Source organism: Lepidochelys kempii, chromosome 8 (genome assembly GCF_965140285.1).
Source record: "Lepidochelys kempii isolate rLepKem1 chromosome 8, rLepKem1.hap1, whole genome shotgun sequence".
Lineage (NCBI taxonomy): Eukaryota > Metazoa > Chordata > Testudines > Cheloniidae > Lepidochelys > Lepidochelys kempii.
Window position 1 is genome coordinate 29733919 of NC_136387.1, and position 18400 is coordinate 29752318.

Genomic DNA, 18400 nt, shown 5'->3' on the forward strand with positions numbered 1-18400 from the left:
TTAAGCCAGTAAAATCACTGATCTGAAACATGGCAGTGATTGTCACGCAACTGCTGTCTAGAAATGTGTAAAAAATGCTTCTTTTGGTTTAAAAAATAGGAATTCTGAGTTATTTGTATGTCACAGCACTTGACTGTGATTACAGAACAGGGCCAGCCCCATTGTACTGTAGCTATTATCATTTTGCTGTGAAGTTTTGGTTAACACGTCAATCTGGGATTCATTTAAGCGGCCGTTGATGGCTTTTTTGCCTTTGGTAACAGCCACAATTTAAAAACCTGTCAGAAGATTGGGGTGGGGGAAAGAAGGAAACATTATTTTCTCTCAGTCATGCTGCTGTTTGGATGAAACCATTGGCTACAATTTCAGTTAAGTTTTCGGGGAAAGCAATGCCACACAATGTTTTGGCGGTTTACTGGCAGCCAATTATCCATCTTACTAATGAGACTTTAAAACATTAAGAGTGAGGAAGCAGTGCGATTCACTGGTCAAGTCTTAATTTCTCTTCCCTGAAATGATGGCTAACTGCATCTATGAAAATGCACTGAGAAAGAATGTATCAACAATAGTAGATTTGTACCAGGGCCATGTTTATACAAGCATGTGCAGTTAGATGCTTTTGCAAATTTTTAGAATCTACAGATTGGGGGGCAGGGAGGATTTTTTTTTTAAACTTTATAAACTCCAGCTGCTTCTAGCGTCACATATTATCACTCAAAATGAAATGAAACCTATGCTATATATAACTGTTTTTTTCTGGCTCCTGAACTATACTATTTCAATCAGGTTTTGGCACATTAACTCGTGATTGTTTTATGTTTCACTGATTGCAGGCTCTATTGTACTAGTATTTATTCTGAAAGACTTCTATTGTATCACTCACTTCCCTCCTGCCCAAATTACTCTGGGAAACAAAAGGGAACGCTGACTACACTGTTATGGATAAAAAGGGTTTTAATTAGAATAAAGCCTATAAGCATCTTAGGGCTGCTGGTTCCAGAAAAGGACAAAGATTTACATTGTAACTGCGATAGTGTCTGTTTTCTTTTCCTGAGGGGAATGTAAATTTGAACTGGCTATGACAGGAATCTGTTTCATGCCCTTTTTTTTGTTTTTTAAAAAAAAGCCTCATTTAGGCAAAAGCACTAATTTACTTTTTTTTTTTTTTTTTTTTTTAATAAAACTGATGACCTCTCTTTCTGCCCCTGCTCTTAAAGGGCCTGATCTTTTCCATTGACTTCAATGAGCATTGGGTCAGGCCAAAACTGCAGGGCATAAGCTCTGTCTTAGCTGTTTCTCACAAACATACTCATTGAAGAAAGGACCACTATACTCAGTACCCTTACAGGGAGAAAGAGAAATTACTTGAGGAAACAATGGAACAGTAATTGACAGGAATTAATTCATAGTAATAGAACACTTCAAGGCTTGTGTAATGTAATCAATGTCCCTAACAGGTAACCCTGGCAAAACCCCCAACACACTAAGGGTAAAAATATCACCTCTCAGATTCACACTGAGAATTTGTCATCTGCACCAGTGGTTCTCCAAGCTGGTCTGTCGCTTGTTCAGAGAAAGCCCCTGGCGCACCGGACCGGTTTGTTTACCTGCCGCATCCGCAGGTTCGGCCAATCGCGGCTCCCACTGGCTGCAGTTTGCTGCTCCAGGTCCATGGGGGCTGCGGGAAGGGCGGCCAGTACGTCCCTTGGCCCATGCCGCTTCCTGCAGCCCCCATTGGCCTGGAGTGGCGAATTGCGGCCAGTGGGAGCCACGATCGGCCAAACCTGTGGACGCGGCAGGTAAATAAACCGGTCCGGCGCGCCAGGGGCTTTCCCTGAACAAGCGGTGGACCGTCTTTCAGAACCACTGATCTACACAGATCTCTGCTGCATACTCAGAGTTCATTCTGCACACACGGCTCCTGTTAAAGTCAACGGGAGTCCTGCGGGAGGAACAAATGCAGAATATACAATAGTGCAGGTGAAAACATTTTTAGCATGGATTAGTCAAGCTACATAGTGAAAAGCGAGAGCAAAACTATATGGAGATATCAAGAGTCTCCTTAAGAACAGATGAAATCTCTTAAGGTGGGACAGACAGCAGACCTATAGGAATTCCACATGCATATTGTGCAACTTACACTACTTTGAGAAGTAGCAGGTGGAGAAGCAGCATGTTGGCCATTTACCATAGAGTGTGCATTAATAGGGAACTGTGGCAAGGAGTAAAATTTTGGCTGAAATAAATGAAAGTAGGAATAAAGTACAATATATTAGCAAGGTAAATTCTGGTTCTTGGGGTATTTTCACTCTCTTTTAAAATGGATTTATACATGAACTTTGAAAGCTGCAGTGTCTAGGTTTGTCAAACTTCATTGTAGTGTATTCCCCACATTTCATATACAAAAAAGAACTCAAGGCTGAGAGCAGTGAGGCATAAACCTGGGAAATAACACAGGAAGTGTAAGTTGAAATAGTTAGTATGTTGCTTAATTGGAGTCACTTAGCACTTATTTTTGCCTTTTTGGACAAAAACTTCCCAAAATGTGTTTCCCATATTCTCTCCCCCACTTCCTTTTGGATAGAGTTGTCTGTGCTATAGAGATACCGTCGCTCAAGTATATACTGGGAAAACAGATAAAAATATAAAATACAAAACAAAAATGCATTACACTATTATAATATTTGAGTAATGGAGTCAATGTCAGACCGATGCACTTTTTGGGGAACTGATTCAAGAGTATCAAGCTGAGCCACTGTACAGAAACCAAACACAAACTAGCATTGTTAGGCAAGAGTAAGAATTGAGAGGGAGACATTTTCAGGGTGCACAGATAGAAGAGATGGCAGTCAGATGTGAGAATGTGCTTTCCTGTTGTACCCACCAGAACCTCGGAGAATATTTTTTGCAGTCTGTATCTATCGTTTTGTGGCAGGTCCTTGAAATATCTTCACATTTGGCCATCGTGCATGCTTATAAACTTACCCCATTTCTCCTTTTGTTAGGCTATGATTTCTTTATTTTTTCAAAACATTTTAAATTTTTTTAACAACTGTTAAAAAAGTTTTATGGTAAAAATAACTCACTATATGATACATATACCCGAAATGGTGTGATACTTTATATAATAAAAGATGAAAATATTCACTTTCCATAATAAAAATAAGTTCTATTTTTTGTTTATTTTACAATATACTTAATATTCTTTTCTTCTTCTTCTTCACACTGAAAGTAAATAGGTCCGATTAAAGTGGCAAGAGACTGGAGAATGCCTTATGAGCATTTTGAGCAGCCGCATTCCACATGCCTCTCCAGTTCTTCCATGAAGGAGGATCCATCCACACACTGAAAGATGTATTTCCGCCTTTTGCTCCGGAGGGGAACGCAACACTGCCCATTACTGCAACTGCCACGACATTCCATCTGGGGAACTTTGGAGGCAGTGACACACGAGCTGTAGCCATGCTGCTTATGGATCACTTCTCGGACAATCTCCCCCTGGCAAAGATTCTCTGTTAAGACAACGGAGAGTGCAGAGATAGGTTTGTAGAAGATTATAATTTAGAGATGCTCATAAGGGACAGTATTATGAACGTAGGATTTTGGAGATGTGCCCTAAAGGCATGGCTGTGCACAGCAGTTCACCAGAGACGCTCCCCAGTTTGTATTATTAAAGTTTTATTCCTTTCTCATTCACTGGCTTGTTACTTAATGAAACCCAAGATCGTTAGAGAGAGGAAGGATGGGGAAGGTGATAATTATCTTGTAACCCCCTCCCGACCAAACAGCCCTGTGCGTGTACTGACATTTATTTTATTAAAGGCAAACAACAGTGCACTGGGTCTCCATTCTCCACTGCTTTGTACCAGGTGTAAAATGCTATCAGGACAGACTAGAACTCTCTTTGTGCAGGTATGTATTTATACAAGGCCGTGTAGAATCAGGCCTGTTGCCTTCAACAGAACTGGAGATGCTTTAACAAAGCACAGTTATTTAAGCTTCCAGAACCCTGTAAAGTATATATTATCCCCATATTAGATGGAAAATGGAAAAAATATATTAATAGTAAGACCATTATTCGCCATGGGAATGGTTTAATGGCATGAGACTCACATTTGAAACACTTAAGCTCCCTAGAGCCACAGGTACAAATCTCGGTAAGGCTGATCTGTCCTTACATCCTTTCAGATGAGATATATGGAGTTCCATGCAGCTTACTCTGTGTAGGTCTTTAGAGGAGGCTCTCAAAGCCAACATTCAGCCTACTCTGTATGAACTTTAATAATCTGGGGTTTGCTCAAGTATACTTGGCAACATTTCCTGTCCTAACCTATTGTGCAGTCACTGTGCAGCAGTCAGATTCATGGAATTGGCAAAGACTGTGATCCTTTCAGATGAAAGCTGCTACCTAAATAAAACATTACGGGTCAAACTGTTGCTTTTGCAGGGGAACAAAGGAAGGACTAGAAGATGGAGTTATAACTTTCTTAGTTTCTAATAGGCCATTTCATTTGGGGGCAAAACAGGTGTGGAACAGACAGAGGGCTTGGCCTCCCCAAAAGACCAATAGGAATATAGGAAAAGCTAAGAATTCTCCATGAGATTCCATTTCAAACTTGTACAGCTCAGGAGAGGGAAGGAATGAGGGCAACTCACATTAATCATCCTACACAGCATGGTTCCTAAAGAAGCACTGCTTCCTGGGAATTCTGCCTTTGCCTTTCTGAACTTCCCCATCGGGGATGTGTTTGTGTTCTGGGGGGAATTTTCATCCCTAATAATGCAGTGAGGACAATCCTTATAGTGTATGAAGGGAAAGATGCACAGAAAAGCACCTACATCCCAAGCCTTCTCCATTCAGATGTCCCACTCAGAAACCACAGAGCTACAAATCCCCAGGATTCAGGAGGAACAGAGCTATTACCATAGATCTACCTTTTCCATGTGTTCAGACATCTTCTGGCCAGCTCTTGTGTGGTTTCCCTCTCCTCCTCCTTCAATGGCTCAAAGGGGCCATTGTCCCATTAATAAGAGTTTAATGGAGGAAGAGTGAAGACAAATGTGAATAGAAATGACAGCAAAGCAGCATCCCAGGCACTGTAGTCAGGCATACCTTTGTCGCAATGTTCTCCGCTATAGTTAGGGTCACATTCACAGTATGGCTCCCCATGTTCTGAAATTTTACACTGCCCATGGTTGCATTTCATAATTCTGCAGGGATTTGAGGAGTCATTCTTCCTGTCGCAGTATATGCCCATATAACCCTCTGAGCACTTACATGTGTAAGCAAAGTTGACAGCCATGCATTTACCATGGATACACCTGAGAAAGAAGAAAAGTTTAGAGCTGGCTTATGCTTGTGGGGTTTGAATTAGGGCAGGAAGAGACCTCAATTTTTCCAGGAATGTTTACTTTGGATGTGTCCCATTCAATTTCTGGCCAATATTCTAAAGCAAAGAAGTTCAGTGCCAGGCATGCTGGCAGAAACTGCAAGTGAATATTGGATAATATTCACAGAAAGCAAATTCTGAACTTAGTGATCATGAAATGTTCTCATGGGAAACCTGAGAAAGGGTTAGGCTCATTCAATCACAGATCAAACAATACAATTTATCCAAACAAAATAGCTCAGATTCAGAGTATCAATACTTGAAAGAAACTGCTTGTGAACAATCCACATGTCAAAGTGTACTTGGAAAAATTATTCTACAGATTACATCACATGTTGAATAAATGCGAGGAAAATTGTTATCTGTCTGTGGAATTTGTGGACAAAAAAGAAGCTAAATTACTCCGAAAAACTTGACTCAGTTCTAGTTTAATGGTTTCATGATTCAAGAGTCCTGCAGTGGGATTTGGTATTTCTGGAGAGGTGGTGCATGATAAGGAAGTGCAATAGATTCCCCCTATTCAGTGGGTAGATGAAGGCTCAGATTGTGGAAGCAGGAGATGAAAGGGGGCATCTTTATGCCTGGGGATGCCATCCAGCAGTACAAACATTTCATAGATACAAAGCTCTCGCTTACATAAACTTTTCCCCGTTTGTTATTTTTACTCCTGGAATTTTAAATTATTTCCATTTTAAAAAAAAGTTTATTTTAACCCTTGCCAGTTTTATGTGTGTGCAAAATAGGCAAAAATAAAAAAACAAGAAATAATAAAAGCAACAATGAGGTCAGGATACAGAAAAAAAGGGTAATTAAGTGGAGTCACATTATTTAAAAAAAGGCATTTTCAACAACACTAAACTAACTGCTGCTCCTCGATCAGTAGATCAGTAACCCTTGTTACTCCCCCCCCGCCCCCAGTCTCCTCCTCAGTTTTGAATTACCACGTCTCCACTTAGATTGTACACTCTTTAGTATGGAGATCATGTCTCTGTCTGTATGGCACCTACCACTCTTTTGGACACCCAGGGTGAAACAAACCTTCACCATTTAAACAACTGCAAGTCCCTCTTTCTTTCCTTGCCCAGCCATCCTGACTATTTGCTGATTTTGAAAACTCAGGGGACTGCTTGTGCATCCTCATTGGTGAAATACAATTACAAAAGGCTAGTTTAAATAAAAATAAAATCAATATTTCAGCATTGTTTAGGGTTAGGGTCATGTATCCAGATCTGTCTTTTATTTTACTCTACCTAGTTTTACTAAGGCTTACAACATAAAGGGCTTCAATCCTGTGAGGTGCTAGGCATACTCAGAGCTCCAGCATTGAGGGAGCTCAATACCTGCAGGATTGTGCCCAGAAGCTAGTTTAAAATGGTTGCTGTGCCAAGTGAAATTCCTGTTCACTGCAATCAGTCACACAGATAATTACAGATTGGGTCACTCTGCCTGTCAAAACCATGTGTTTGCAATATCCCTTTCCCACAGATTCTCCAACAGCTTACCATGGGAGTAGCTTCTAATACAAAAGTATTTCCATCTGTTTGAGATAAGACACAGGGCTACATAGACCATTGGTCTGTGCTGGTTTGTCTATTTGTGTTCCTGTCAGGAAATTAATGTATCTATTCAGTGCCCTGACATGAATGTGCACTTTGTTTCTTTGAATTATAAATACTTCACTCATAAGCCCGTTCCCTGAGACTATACACTATTCCTTACTCTATTGCTGTTCCTCAGATGTTCTACTCCAAAGGGAACTCCTAAGGACAGCTGAGTTTTGGGGGATTCTGAATGAGTTTAAGTTGGAATACATAGTTCTAAGAACAACATTTATGGCCTTTGGAGAGTTAGACTCTGAACATCACGTCCAGCACATGCTGTAATGGGCACTTTCTTTTGGATGTGGATGCATCAAAAAAATGTGCACCATCCCCCTACAGAAAACTCATCCCTGGGTAACGATATGCAATCAGTGGATCAAATGCAATGTGTGTGATTGATGTGGGGTTTATGTATGCAATGTGGGGCTGTGTATTTTGGCAGGCACACCCACTGCTGAAAATGTGGCTCTTGATATAAATGCCTCAACTTCCCCTGAACTGGAGAACAGATCTATGGCCTGCCAGCATTCTAAACAAGAAGTAGTTGATGTAAATTTTCAGAGGTGAAGAGGCCTCAGAACTCCTAATGGCTTCAGGGGGAGTTGTGGGTATTTGGCACCTCTGAAAATGAAGCCTGGCTCTGCAAGATAAAAAGTTAAATGTCAGTTCATTGAAGAAAGCATTCCCATCAGCACCAATGACCTTACTTGTTACTAAGGCAAGGGTCTCCAATTTCCTGGTCACACAGTGGGCCTGTCCAGCCTGGATGACACTCACAGATAACGCTTGTCTTCTCTATGGACCGGCAGATGCCATGCTTGCAGATGTTACAGGATTTGCAGCCAGGAAGGACTCCTAATGACTGCTGGGGTAGATCCTTAAAGTCCTGCAGCTCGTTATTAATGCGGACGTCATGGATACATCCATGAAAGCCGTTTGACATCCTATCTGTGCCTTGGCGCAATGAAGATAGCCCAGTAGATGTTGGGATCCCTTCAGATAAAACAAAATATAAATATTATCTTGCATTCACAATAATACTAGAATAAATTATAATGGCTAGCACCTTCCCTTTGAGCATCCCAAAGCCCTGCATAAACACTAATCTAGACAGGCATAAAATAGCTATTCATATTGGACAGGACACTGTGATTAACACTTGGGACATGTAGTGAGTATAACTGGGCACATCCTTGGTTTTACATTGCACTTAAAACATGATCCTTATAGAGTCTTCATGGAAGTAACATCACATTAGTCCTTTGAATTTATAAAGCTTTCAGTCAAATGTTTACGTTTTCAATTATAAAAGGACAGAATTTTGCAATATGTCTAGAGAGGAGCGATGTTTAGCAGAGCTATGTTAGGAAGACACTGAGCTTGCAAAAGGAAGTAGTCAGAAGCCAAGACTACTTTAATGCTCCCCCATTATATGCTTATGCATTACAAAAGTATAATTACATGATCTTTTTATGCTTATTTCCAAAGGACACACTATTTATGTTGGGTGGTTCAGGGGAGATGTTCTCATAGCTCTGTTTCCAGATCATCTCTGCTGCATGAGGCTCTTTAATCTCTGACATTCTTAATATGAGCCAATTGTTAAGGTTCAGCTCTGGCCAAAACAAGATTATCCAGTTTTCAGATTTGTGAGGATAATAATTCAGCGGCCATGTAGAAAAGGGATTATTAAAAGGGATTATTTACAAAAGGCCTGATCCAGCACACAGTGAAGCCAAAGGGAATTTTTATCATCAGCGTCAATGGTTTTTGGATCAGGCCCAATGGCCCTTAGGGATCTATTATAAACCTGCAGCCATTTGTGCTTGGTTTTAATCTAGCTAATTTGGAAAAACCATGGCTGAGGAGGAGATGCTCCCTATCCAATCCAAGTTCTGCCATCCCTATCACTGCAATATCTCCATGCATCCCTTCATGGCTTCACAGACTGTTGAATTAACGGGGCTATTAACATCTCGTCAGACCATAACACTGGAATGTCTTATTTTTTAAATCTCTTAATGTCTTTATTCCAGGCAAATCATTTTCATAGCAGTAACATGATCTGCTGGGAGATGCCAGCTGTATTATTAGCTGAAGAAACTTTTGGAAAATTGTCGAGGACTCAGCTATTCTTGCGAAGAGTGACCGAACATACCTCCAATATAGAGCGGGGTGTTGATGCTGACTGTGGGTTGTTTCTGCAGTTTGCCAAGACTCTTGGGGGTTCCTTTATCCACAACCAAGTTCAGTGTTTGGTTCAGCATAACCAATTCCACACTGTGAAACTGCCCATCATTTATTGTTTCCACACTAAAGGAGAAAACAAAGAAGGAAGAGAATCAGAAGGAGCTTAGCTGTGACTTTCTTGCTTCTGTTACAGGCAATCACCCGCTTCTATCCTTGGAAAGAAAATGGCATACTGTTGGCTGCTTTGTGATCAGTTGTCTTTTTTATAATAAGCACATTGCTAAGGGTAAAGAACTTAAAAGGTGCAACTTCAGACCTGTGTCAACTCTCATGTAATCAATACATAAACAGATTCAACTCTTAAGACACTTGTTAGTTATTGGGGAGGTTGGGAAGATTAGAAACAATTTGTGGGAATAATCAATTAACATGACATGAAAATGAACTCCATATTTGTTGTTCTACACCTACAGATATTTTTATATGTGAACAGAGTTTCAAATAAGTTAGGCACACAATCTCTCCAATAATTGCACATGCTAAATGTCAGTTTGGATCACTTGTACAACACACAAAATTACCTGTTCTTCACATGCAATCAGAGCAATTACACAGAAATTAGGAGCACAATTGTGCACCTAAGCTTTTCTGAACTCTAGCCCACTCAATACATTGGAATAAATTTAATCCTTAGAGCAACTTAAACTCTCAGCCCTGTAAATTGCAAACTGCAGTGCCATGAAACAATATGAAAATTTCATTCTACTCCAAAGTGCAGAGAAAAGAGAGGGAGGTAGGAGAGGGATGCAATGGATACACAAGGGATTAACTGCTCTTTGACAAATGAGTGGGTTTTTCAAAGTGCACTCATAGTGATGGAAGTGAACAGATTTTTCCACTGATGCAAATTTAACGAAACATTATAGTCTCTCTTCATTGTACACATGTGAACTTTAATACATAATGAGATACTTAATAGCAAATAATGTGTTAAATAATGTGCTACGTAAGCTACCCATGCACTCAGCTTTGCCAATGAATATCATTCTTGACCTGCTGCAAGCCCTGTCCAGTGCCAGGCCTCTCCTGAATAGACTCCCCAGTTGTGTGGTGGTTCTGCCAGGAAAGCATGGGGGCAAAAAGATGTTGTGTGGAAAAGAAGAATTCCAAGATGTTGCTTAGTCTAGAAAACTAATTTGGAGTTGCTGGACAAAACATGGTGACAGATGAATAGAAGTGCATCAACTCATTTATTCTCAGTCAACTGGAACATATGCCCAGCTTCATATAGCTGATTAAGTTAAAAGTATCTAGGGGCCAACCCTGAGTCACTGATGTCTATGGAAATTTTGGCCTTTAAGACGAGACATTTAGAAACAAGATACCCAAAGGCAGGGGTGAAAGTAAGTCGAGTAACTTACAGGTATGCTGGGGCCAGCTCTGGCCCCTGGAATGGGCGAGGCCTAGGGCAGAAGGGGCAGGGCTGAGGAGGTCAGAGCCAGCCCCAGCCCACCCTGTAAGGTAAGTGCCCCCCATCTTTCTACTCCTCCCCCACCCCTCCGGGGTAGCAGCAGCAGCAGCCCAGGACTCCGGGGGCTATTTAAAGGGCTCGGGGCTCCCCTGCTTCTACTGCCTCGTCCTTTAATTAGCCACCGGATCCCTGGGGAAGCGGCGGGGCTCCGGCGGCTATTTAAAGGACTGGGGCGGCAGAGGCAGCTGGAGCCCCCACTACCCCAGGGCTTTGGGGGCTCTTTAAAGGGCGTGTGGCTCCCCTGCTTCTACCGCCCCAGTCCTTTAAATAGCCCCCGGAGCAGCAGTGGCGGGGCTCCAGTGGCTATTTAAAGGGCTGGGGCGGTAGAAGCAGGGGAGCCCCAGGCCCTTTTAATAGCCACCGGAGCCCCGCAGCCGCTACCCCAGGGCTCCAGCAGCGGGGCTCTGGAGGCAATTTAAAGGGCCTGGGGCTCCAGTCACTGCTGGGAGCCCCAAGCCCTTCAAATTGACTCCTAGGGAAGCCAGGCTGCCCCAGTACGGTGCACTGGCTCTTGCCGGTATGCCATACCAGGGCGTACCGGCTTACTTTCACCTCTGCCCAAAGGAGGAAATGACCAGAATTGACTTGTTCATGGAATAGTTACAATTCTACAACAGCTACAATAGACCTGGTACAACTGATCATATGCAAGCAGGATTAGGCAGAAGCCACCAATATGGAGACTTCTGAAGAACACCAGGGCACACAGAGAAGTGGTATTGCTGACTCAGTAGGTAACCCTCTGAGAAAGGACTGAACCAATGCCCCAACACAGTGTTGGAGGTCTTGTACTGGGAAGGCCTTCCGGATGAAAGAGGACATGAGCACTTGTGGTTTTTAAAGGTCATGTGAAATTTTATGGAAGTATGAGGTGTGTAGATACTATGGCACCATATAAGAAACCAGTTAGACATACAGTGGATTCATGTTAAAATGTTGTAAAAGTACTTCTTCTGCAGAACAATTCCCACAGAAATGATGCTTATGGAACTCTGTGAACTTGCATTTCCAGTGAGTCCTTGCTGTACATTCTTAGGATGGAGAGAGGACTCTGGGGAGGCAGGTACTGGTAGTTTACACTTGGTGCTGCTGTAGTTCTCTCTGAGACCTAGAAGTATTCCTTAGGGAAAAGAGACCTCACACCACACAGAGGACTAAAACTTATTTAGCTGCATTCCTGAAAGATTTGATAGAACAGATTAAACCAGTTTCTTGGACAAATTCCATCTGGTCATATTTTACCAATTGAAATTCCCTCTGCAGTGTCAGTTGGACAGAGTGGTGTTGACATATTGCTATAAAATGTTGCTTAGATGTTCTTGTGTGCTATCTAATATCTGCCAAATTCCACTGAGGAGATGGCTGTGTTTCAGTGGTGGATTAAATGACCCCTATATATCCCATAACAACCTCACAGGAGTATTCTGAGGCTTAATTCATATTTATAAGCATTGTGAGAGTCTCAGAGCAAAGATGTTATACAAATGCAAAGGCATATTTTTAATTGTTAAGCTCTGTAGATAAGTCAATGAGAAAGGAAGAAGAATAGGCAAAAATATTTGCTCTGAAGCATGTGCGTTGAGGAGCAAGGATGAATAGCTGTTTAACAAGCAACCCCTGTCCTAGTAGGATTGATCTCTGAAGATGAAACAAGACCACATTCTTATCTGAAGAAGCCCAAGCTGCGACTATGTGGCAGAGGACAACATTATCACATTTGGCAGTGCTAGTTCTTATTTGGGCCAGGACTTCACAGACATTAATCATTAACTCCTCCACAGCATATGGTTTTCCAGATTAGGTCTTAAATGTTTTGATTAACAGGCAAATGGAGGCCCATGTGTCCCATTGATGGCGTCTAAGCTTCAACTCCTAATTCTTCACTATTTTTAGTGTACTCAGAGCTAACATTTTAACTCCAGTGGGGAACTAGAGGTAGGGAGGGCTTCTCTGGTGCCATTCTGAAGCTGTAAGTGCTTGTTGTCAAATTCTAACCTTTCTCCTTTAACCCACAAAAGAAAAATATTTCACTCCCAAACTTCGCAAAACAGAAAATCATTTGTTGCCCTAGCTAACCATTTCAGTTTTATGAAGCTGAAAAAGTCAAAACAGCCTGAGCACACATTTTCTTTTAAAATAAATGCTCATACTCAAGGAAGGGGCCAAATGCTTACACCCAAAGGAAAAGGGGCTCAGAGAAAACTGAGATAGTGGATAAATCAAAGCATTTGTTGTTGTTGCTGTTGACAGAAGAGACTTTTAAAAAGCTTTAGATTCTGAGAGAGACACACACAGAGTAAGGCTGAGGGGGAAGTGCTACGTGAATTCTTCCTTACAGCTTAGTGTGCCATTCGGCCTCTAGGAGACTCAGCAATCGTCTGAGACAGTTGGAGACAGTGGCTTGGCGAGAGATAAAGGGAAGAAAGCCACAGATGCTGAACAGTGCATTGTAACTGGGCTCAGCATAAACTTGCTGTGCTCTACTTTTTTCAAGGGGCTTCTTCCCGACCCGGCTCTCTGTGAGATTTTTATTAAAATGCTAATTGAATTCTTTTTGGTGATCCGGTGGTTTTACAGCTTATCCACCTGAAACAGCCCTCAGTATATAACTACCTATCTGAGTCAGGGATTTGTTGCCTTTTATTGGTATTTTCATTCTACAAAGCTACAGTGCCAGAGGCACTTTAGCTTTTAAACCTGCCATGTTGACACTGGCAATGATGCGACAAACATGAGCGGTAGTGTTAAGATAGAAACAGTAAGGTGTAACCATTTTATGCATCTGCAATGCCCAGAGGCAAGAACTCAGAAAAGGCAGCTATGTTCACTGTGACAGGTTTCAGAGTGGTAGTCGTGTTAGTCTGTATCAGCAAAAACGAGGAGTCCTTGTGGCACCTTAGAGACTGAGAAATTTATTTGGGCATAAGCTTCCGTGGGCTAGAACCCACTTCATCAGATGTACATCTGATGAAGTGGGTTCTGGGTTCTAGCCCACGGAAGCTTATGCCCAAATAAATCTGTTAGTCCCTAAGGTGCCACAAGGACTCCGTGTTGTTTATGTTCACTGTGATGCACAATGTACTCTAAAAGTCTACCACTAGATGGAGATGCAACATCACAGAAAGGATTGTCAAGTTTGAGAAACCATCCATCGATATTATTCTTCCAAATCCTCACTCCACACCAGAATGTTAACAGCTTGATACACAAATGAATATTGCATTAGGTTATGAAGTCAGGACACACAGCTACAAAAATTAAAACATTAGAGGATGGAGCTGAGGGTTTGTTTTGGCTTGTTAGAATTTATTAACTAAAATAAGCTTTTGTAAAGTTACACACCTGCTGGCTGAGATTACACAGTTTGTCCCTTTTTGCAAATGCTTTTGTGATACGTGATTAAACCATAATCACTTATCTGAACAAATGTGGAGGGAGTTGAGTCAGGGTAAAACACGAGCTGGATCAGAACTAACTCTGGTTTTGGAGTAAAAAACCAAGTGCTAGCTCTTGAGATTTTCCAGCTGATTAAAAACCAGTCCTGAACTTTTCATCTTGGGCAGCTTCCAATGGAACAATTACAATATTGTGGGCCTTTATGATAGAATAGCCTAAGTTTATAATAGATACTTATTAAATAAAGGAAGGAAATATTTTAAATGTAAACATCTGAAGGATGAGCAAGGTTTGCCATGAATTTGATTTTACAGAACAACTTGCCCAAAAGTAAACAGTAAAAAGAGCCTACACACCAGTTTTATATCCAAAATGTGGGAATTGCTGCACCAACTGTTACAAACAGTCTGTAAAGGACCCATGTTGGTCACTGACAGTTCACTGATTTTTACTACAGTAATTAAGATTTATACAATATCTTCACCCTAAAGCATTTTACAAACATTATATGGAGGAACCATTTCACCTACCATCTAAATGCAGCCATTTCTAGCTCTTTGCACATAGGCATATCAAGCAACAGAGTAGAAGAGAAAGTGAGAAATTATCCCATTGAAACTGCAGGGGAGAATTCATTAGGCAAAGTCTTTAAATAATGTTCTGAGGACATCAGTCAGTCAGAGGTTATGGTTCTATTACAGCAGTGGGTGGGTGAGGTTCTAGATGATCACGATGGTCCCTTCTGGCTTTAAAGTCTCTGAGTCTATGAGACAGTAATGACCTAGATGCAACCTTACTCTTGCCAAAAGTGCCATGGGAGCACTAACAGTCCAAGAGCTGTGGTTCTTGGTTTTACTAGTTTTCTTCCAACAGTGCAGTACCCTTGCACACCAGGCAGAGGCATTAGTTCAGCACTGACGTAAAGAAAAGAGTGGCACCTACAGAATCACCACCACCACTTCACCCTGCATCTAGATATTAGTAGGAGGTCTCCTCTCCAGTTACTTATTGGTCCTGGCTCTGTTTAGCTTATCAGATCTGACAAATCACATCTTCAAGTTTTATAGCTATGGGTTGTGATATTCCTTCAGATCTGCTAACTCTCCCATTTTCCTTGGAAGATTCCTGCTTTCAGGTATCCTGTCCTGGGTGCTTGTTTGGGTGCTTGAATTTTGTGGGAAACCTACTCCCACATACTCCTAGTCTCTATGGTCTCAGCAAGGTTGAACCTATGGCTGAATCAATCTACCTGAGACCATACAGACTAGTAGAGAACCTCACCACCATTTTCCGACCTCAGAGCTATGACAATTTACTCCAGCCAAGGATCTGCCCCACAGATATGAGCAAAGCTAGGTCCAACACCAATTGCTGCATTACCTTTTGATGACTCCTCCAAGTGGATATTTTGTCTTGGATGGAAAACTGGTTGAAACGTCAGGAGTAATGGCAGTGTTCATATACATATCTGGGTATAGCACCTTTGACTCCCTCTGTATGTGAGGCTGGTGGCTTTCAGAGTGTGAGTTGTGCTGATGGCAGCGATAGCCATCAGATAGAGGCCACTGGAGGTGGCCTCTACAGTCCCAGCTTGCCAGAAGTTGGTCTTGTCTGTCTGATACAGAAACCCCAGAGACAGACAGACAAAAGTGACTCCCTTTGAAAGTCCCAGGAGCCTGACTGAGGCTCTGTGGGACATTGCTAGAAGTAATCACTTATATGATGATGGTGCTCAAACCCATGGCCCTATTGTGCTGGACACTTTACAAACAAAAGACAGCCCTGAAGAACGTATGCTCAAAACCAGAAACAGATGAAGGGGATGGGATACAACATACAAGCCAACGGAGTATGGTGAAGAATTTTGTTAGTTAAATGATAACAGGAAAATGCACTGAAATAAAAGCCATGTAAAAAGAATTTCCTCCCTTCTATATTTCCTCTCTCCCCCACACTCTGCTGTCTGAGCCCCTCACGCCCCACTCCTCAGTGGCTGTCAGAGATTGAGAGAGGAACCACCACAATTTTGTCAGCAAATAAAAATACTTTTTCAACCACACCCCAGCATTTAAGTTAATTTTGTAACAGGATTATTTAAGTGCCTTTGGCTGTAGCAGAGCAACTGATACTGTGCAGGAGATAGAATAGAGGTAAGAAATAAAAACAGCTTTTACTAAAAATACAAAACACGTAAATGAGGTAATACATAGCCACCAATTATGCAAATTAGGGTATGTATTCATTAGCAGAAGTCTCCACATTTCCAGATCTTCCATTTAAACAACTCCATGCCTCATTTAGACTACAGCACTATGCAAAAGTGAAGCTGTGAGTGACTGCGGGGGTGAAGCAATGGAAAAGTCTAAAGTGAGGGAATCATTAAAGTGAAGAACAAAAGAAAGCAACGTGAAACCGTACGCATCCAATGAAGTGAGCTGTAGCTCACGAAAGCTTATGCTCAAATAAATTGGTTAGTCTCTAAGGTGCCACAAGTCCTCCTTTTCTTTTCACTCTTCAATAGAATCTAATAATCTCACAGCAGAGCAAGACAAATTCTGGAAGAGGTGTACCAAGGTGAAGAAATATCATTTGGGGTCTGCAATGAGGTATGGTGGGGCAGGAACAGGGAGCTCCATCTCTGACAGCTTTGTACCTCTGCTGAGTTTTACTTGCAGTTCTCACCCATTCTTAATTCCAATTATAATTTAAATTAGCCCCTGAGCTAAAATAAACTTTAAAGTTCCTCATGGCAATAAAAGCAAAATGAATGAATTAGAGTAGCATTTGTAGTTCTGTCACCTGTAGTACTAACATTATCTGAAGCCAAATTAAAATTTATATTATACATGAAAATTTATGTGAATGAAACTCAGGATCAGAGAAATATAAGTGCAAAAAACCTATCAAATTACTTATAGCCAGCCCCTCGGCCAGTGCAGGATTATTCTTCACAGAATATTTTGTGTTGTTGTGTTCACTCCAGTTTGAAATGACTCTAGTGTCAAGGCTTTGAGTCAGTTCCATAGCCTATCAGATCTCACCACTGATGTCTCAGTTTCCCTTTGCTTTTTTTATCCCATTTTGCCCAGTTACAGCTCCTTGGACCACCCTAAACAATTCCCCTCTCTCCTTGGTGTTTATAACCTTCATATGCTTACAGCTGATTATGGTATGTATCTCCCTTAATGATCATTTGGCCAAGCTGTGCATATCCAATCTCCACTCATAATTTGATCCCGGCAGCACACCTGCCAACAATGAAAGCTATAATGCTACAAACATTTGGAGAGAAAAAACAGACTTTTTATGCCATTGCAAAATGTAATTAACATGCTCTTGACCCCCCTCTCCCAGATTATTAATACAGGAAAGATCCTCATCTGGTGTAAATTGTCCCTGCTTTCACGTCAATGGAGCTATGACATTTTACTTCAGCCAAGGATATGCCCCATAGATGCCAGCAAGACTAGACCCAACATCGATCTCTGCATCACCCCTCAGGTGCCTCCCCCAAGTGGATATTTATGTCCTGGATGGAAAACTGGTTGAAACATCAGGAGTAATGGCAGTGTTCAGATCCAAGTCAATCTGAATTTATTTTTCAAGTCAGAGATTGATCCTGGATATTATGGCTGTCAATTAATCACAGTTAACTCACATGATTAATTCAAAAAATTAATTGTGATTAAAAATAATAATCATGATAAACAATAGAATACCAATTAAAATTTATTAAATATTTTTGGATGTTTTTCTACATTTTAAATATATTTATTTCTATTACAACATAGAATACAAAGTGTAGAATGCTCACTTTATATTATTATTTTTATTACAAATATTTGCACTGTAAAAATTATAAACAAAAGAAATAGTATTTTTCAATTCACCTCATAGAAGTACTGTAGTGCAATCTCTTTATTGTGAAAGTAGCAACTTACAAATGTAGATTTTTTTGCACTCAAAAACAAAACAACGTAAAACTTTAGAACCTACAAGTCCACGCAGTCCTTCTTCTTGTTCAGCCAATCGCTAAGACAAACAAGTTTGTTTACATTTACAGGAGATGCTGCTGACTGCTTCTTATTTACAATGTCACCTGAAAGTGAGAACAGGCGTTCGCATACCACTTTTGTAGCTGCCGTTGCAAGGTATTTATGTGCCAGATATGCTAAACATTCATGTGCCCCTTCATGCTTCGGCCCCCATTTCAGAGAATATGCTTCCATGCTGATGATGCTCATTAAAAAATAACGTGTTAATTAAATTTGTGACTGAACTCCTTGAGGGAG

General features: G+C 41.2%; 1 protein-coding gene across 2 annotated transcripts in view; it reads right to left on the reverse strand.

Moving 5' to 3' along the window:
- Positions 1-3163: 3163 nt before the first annotated feature.
- SLIT3 (slit guidance ligand 3) overlaps positions 3164-18400 on the reverse strand; it is an 801478-nt gene continuing 786241 nt past the window's right edge. For both annotated transcript variants that reach the window (XM_073355953.2, XM_073355954.1), the window contains 4 exons: positions 9150-9304; positions 7699-7984; positions 5114-5322; positions 3164-3512 (listed from right to left, as the gene is read on the reverse strand). In XM_073355953.2, the coding sequence (XP_073212054.1) occupies positions 3274-3512; positions 5114-5322; positions 7699-7984; positions 9150-9304 (889 nt within the window). In that variant the 3' untranslated portion in view covers positions 3164-3273. The remainder of the gene's footprint in view (positions 3513-5113; positions 5323-7698; positions 7985-9149; positions 9305-18400) is intronic.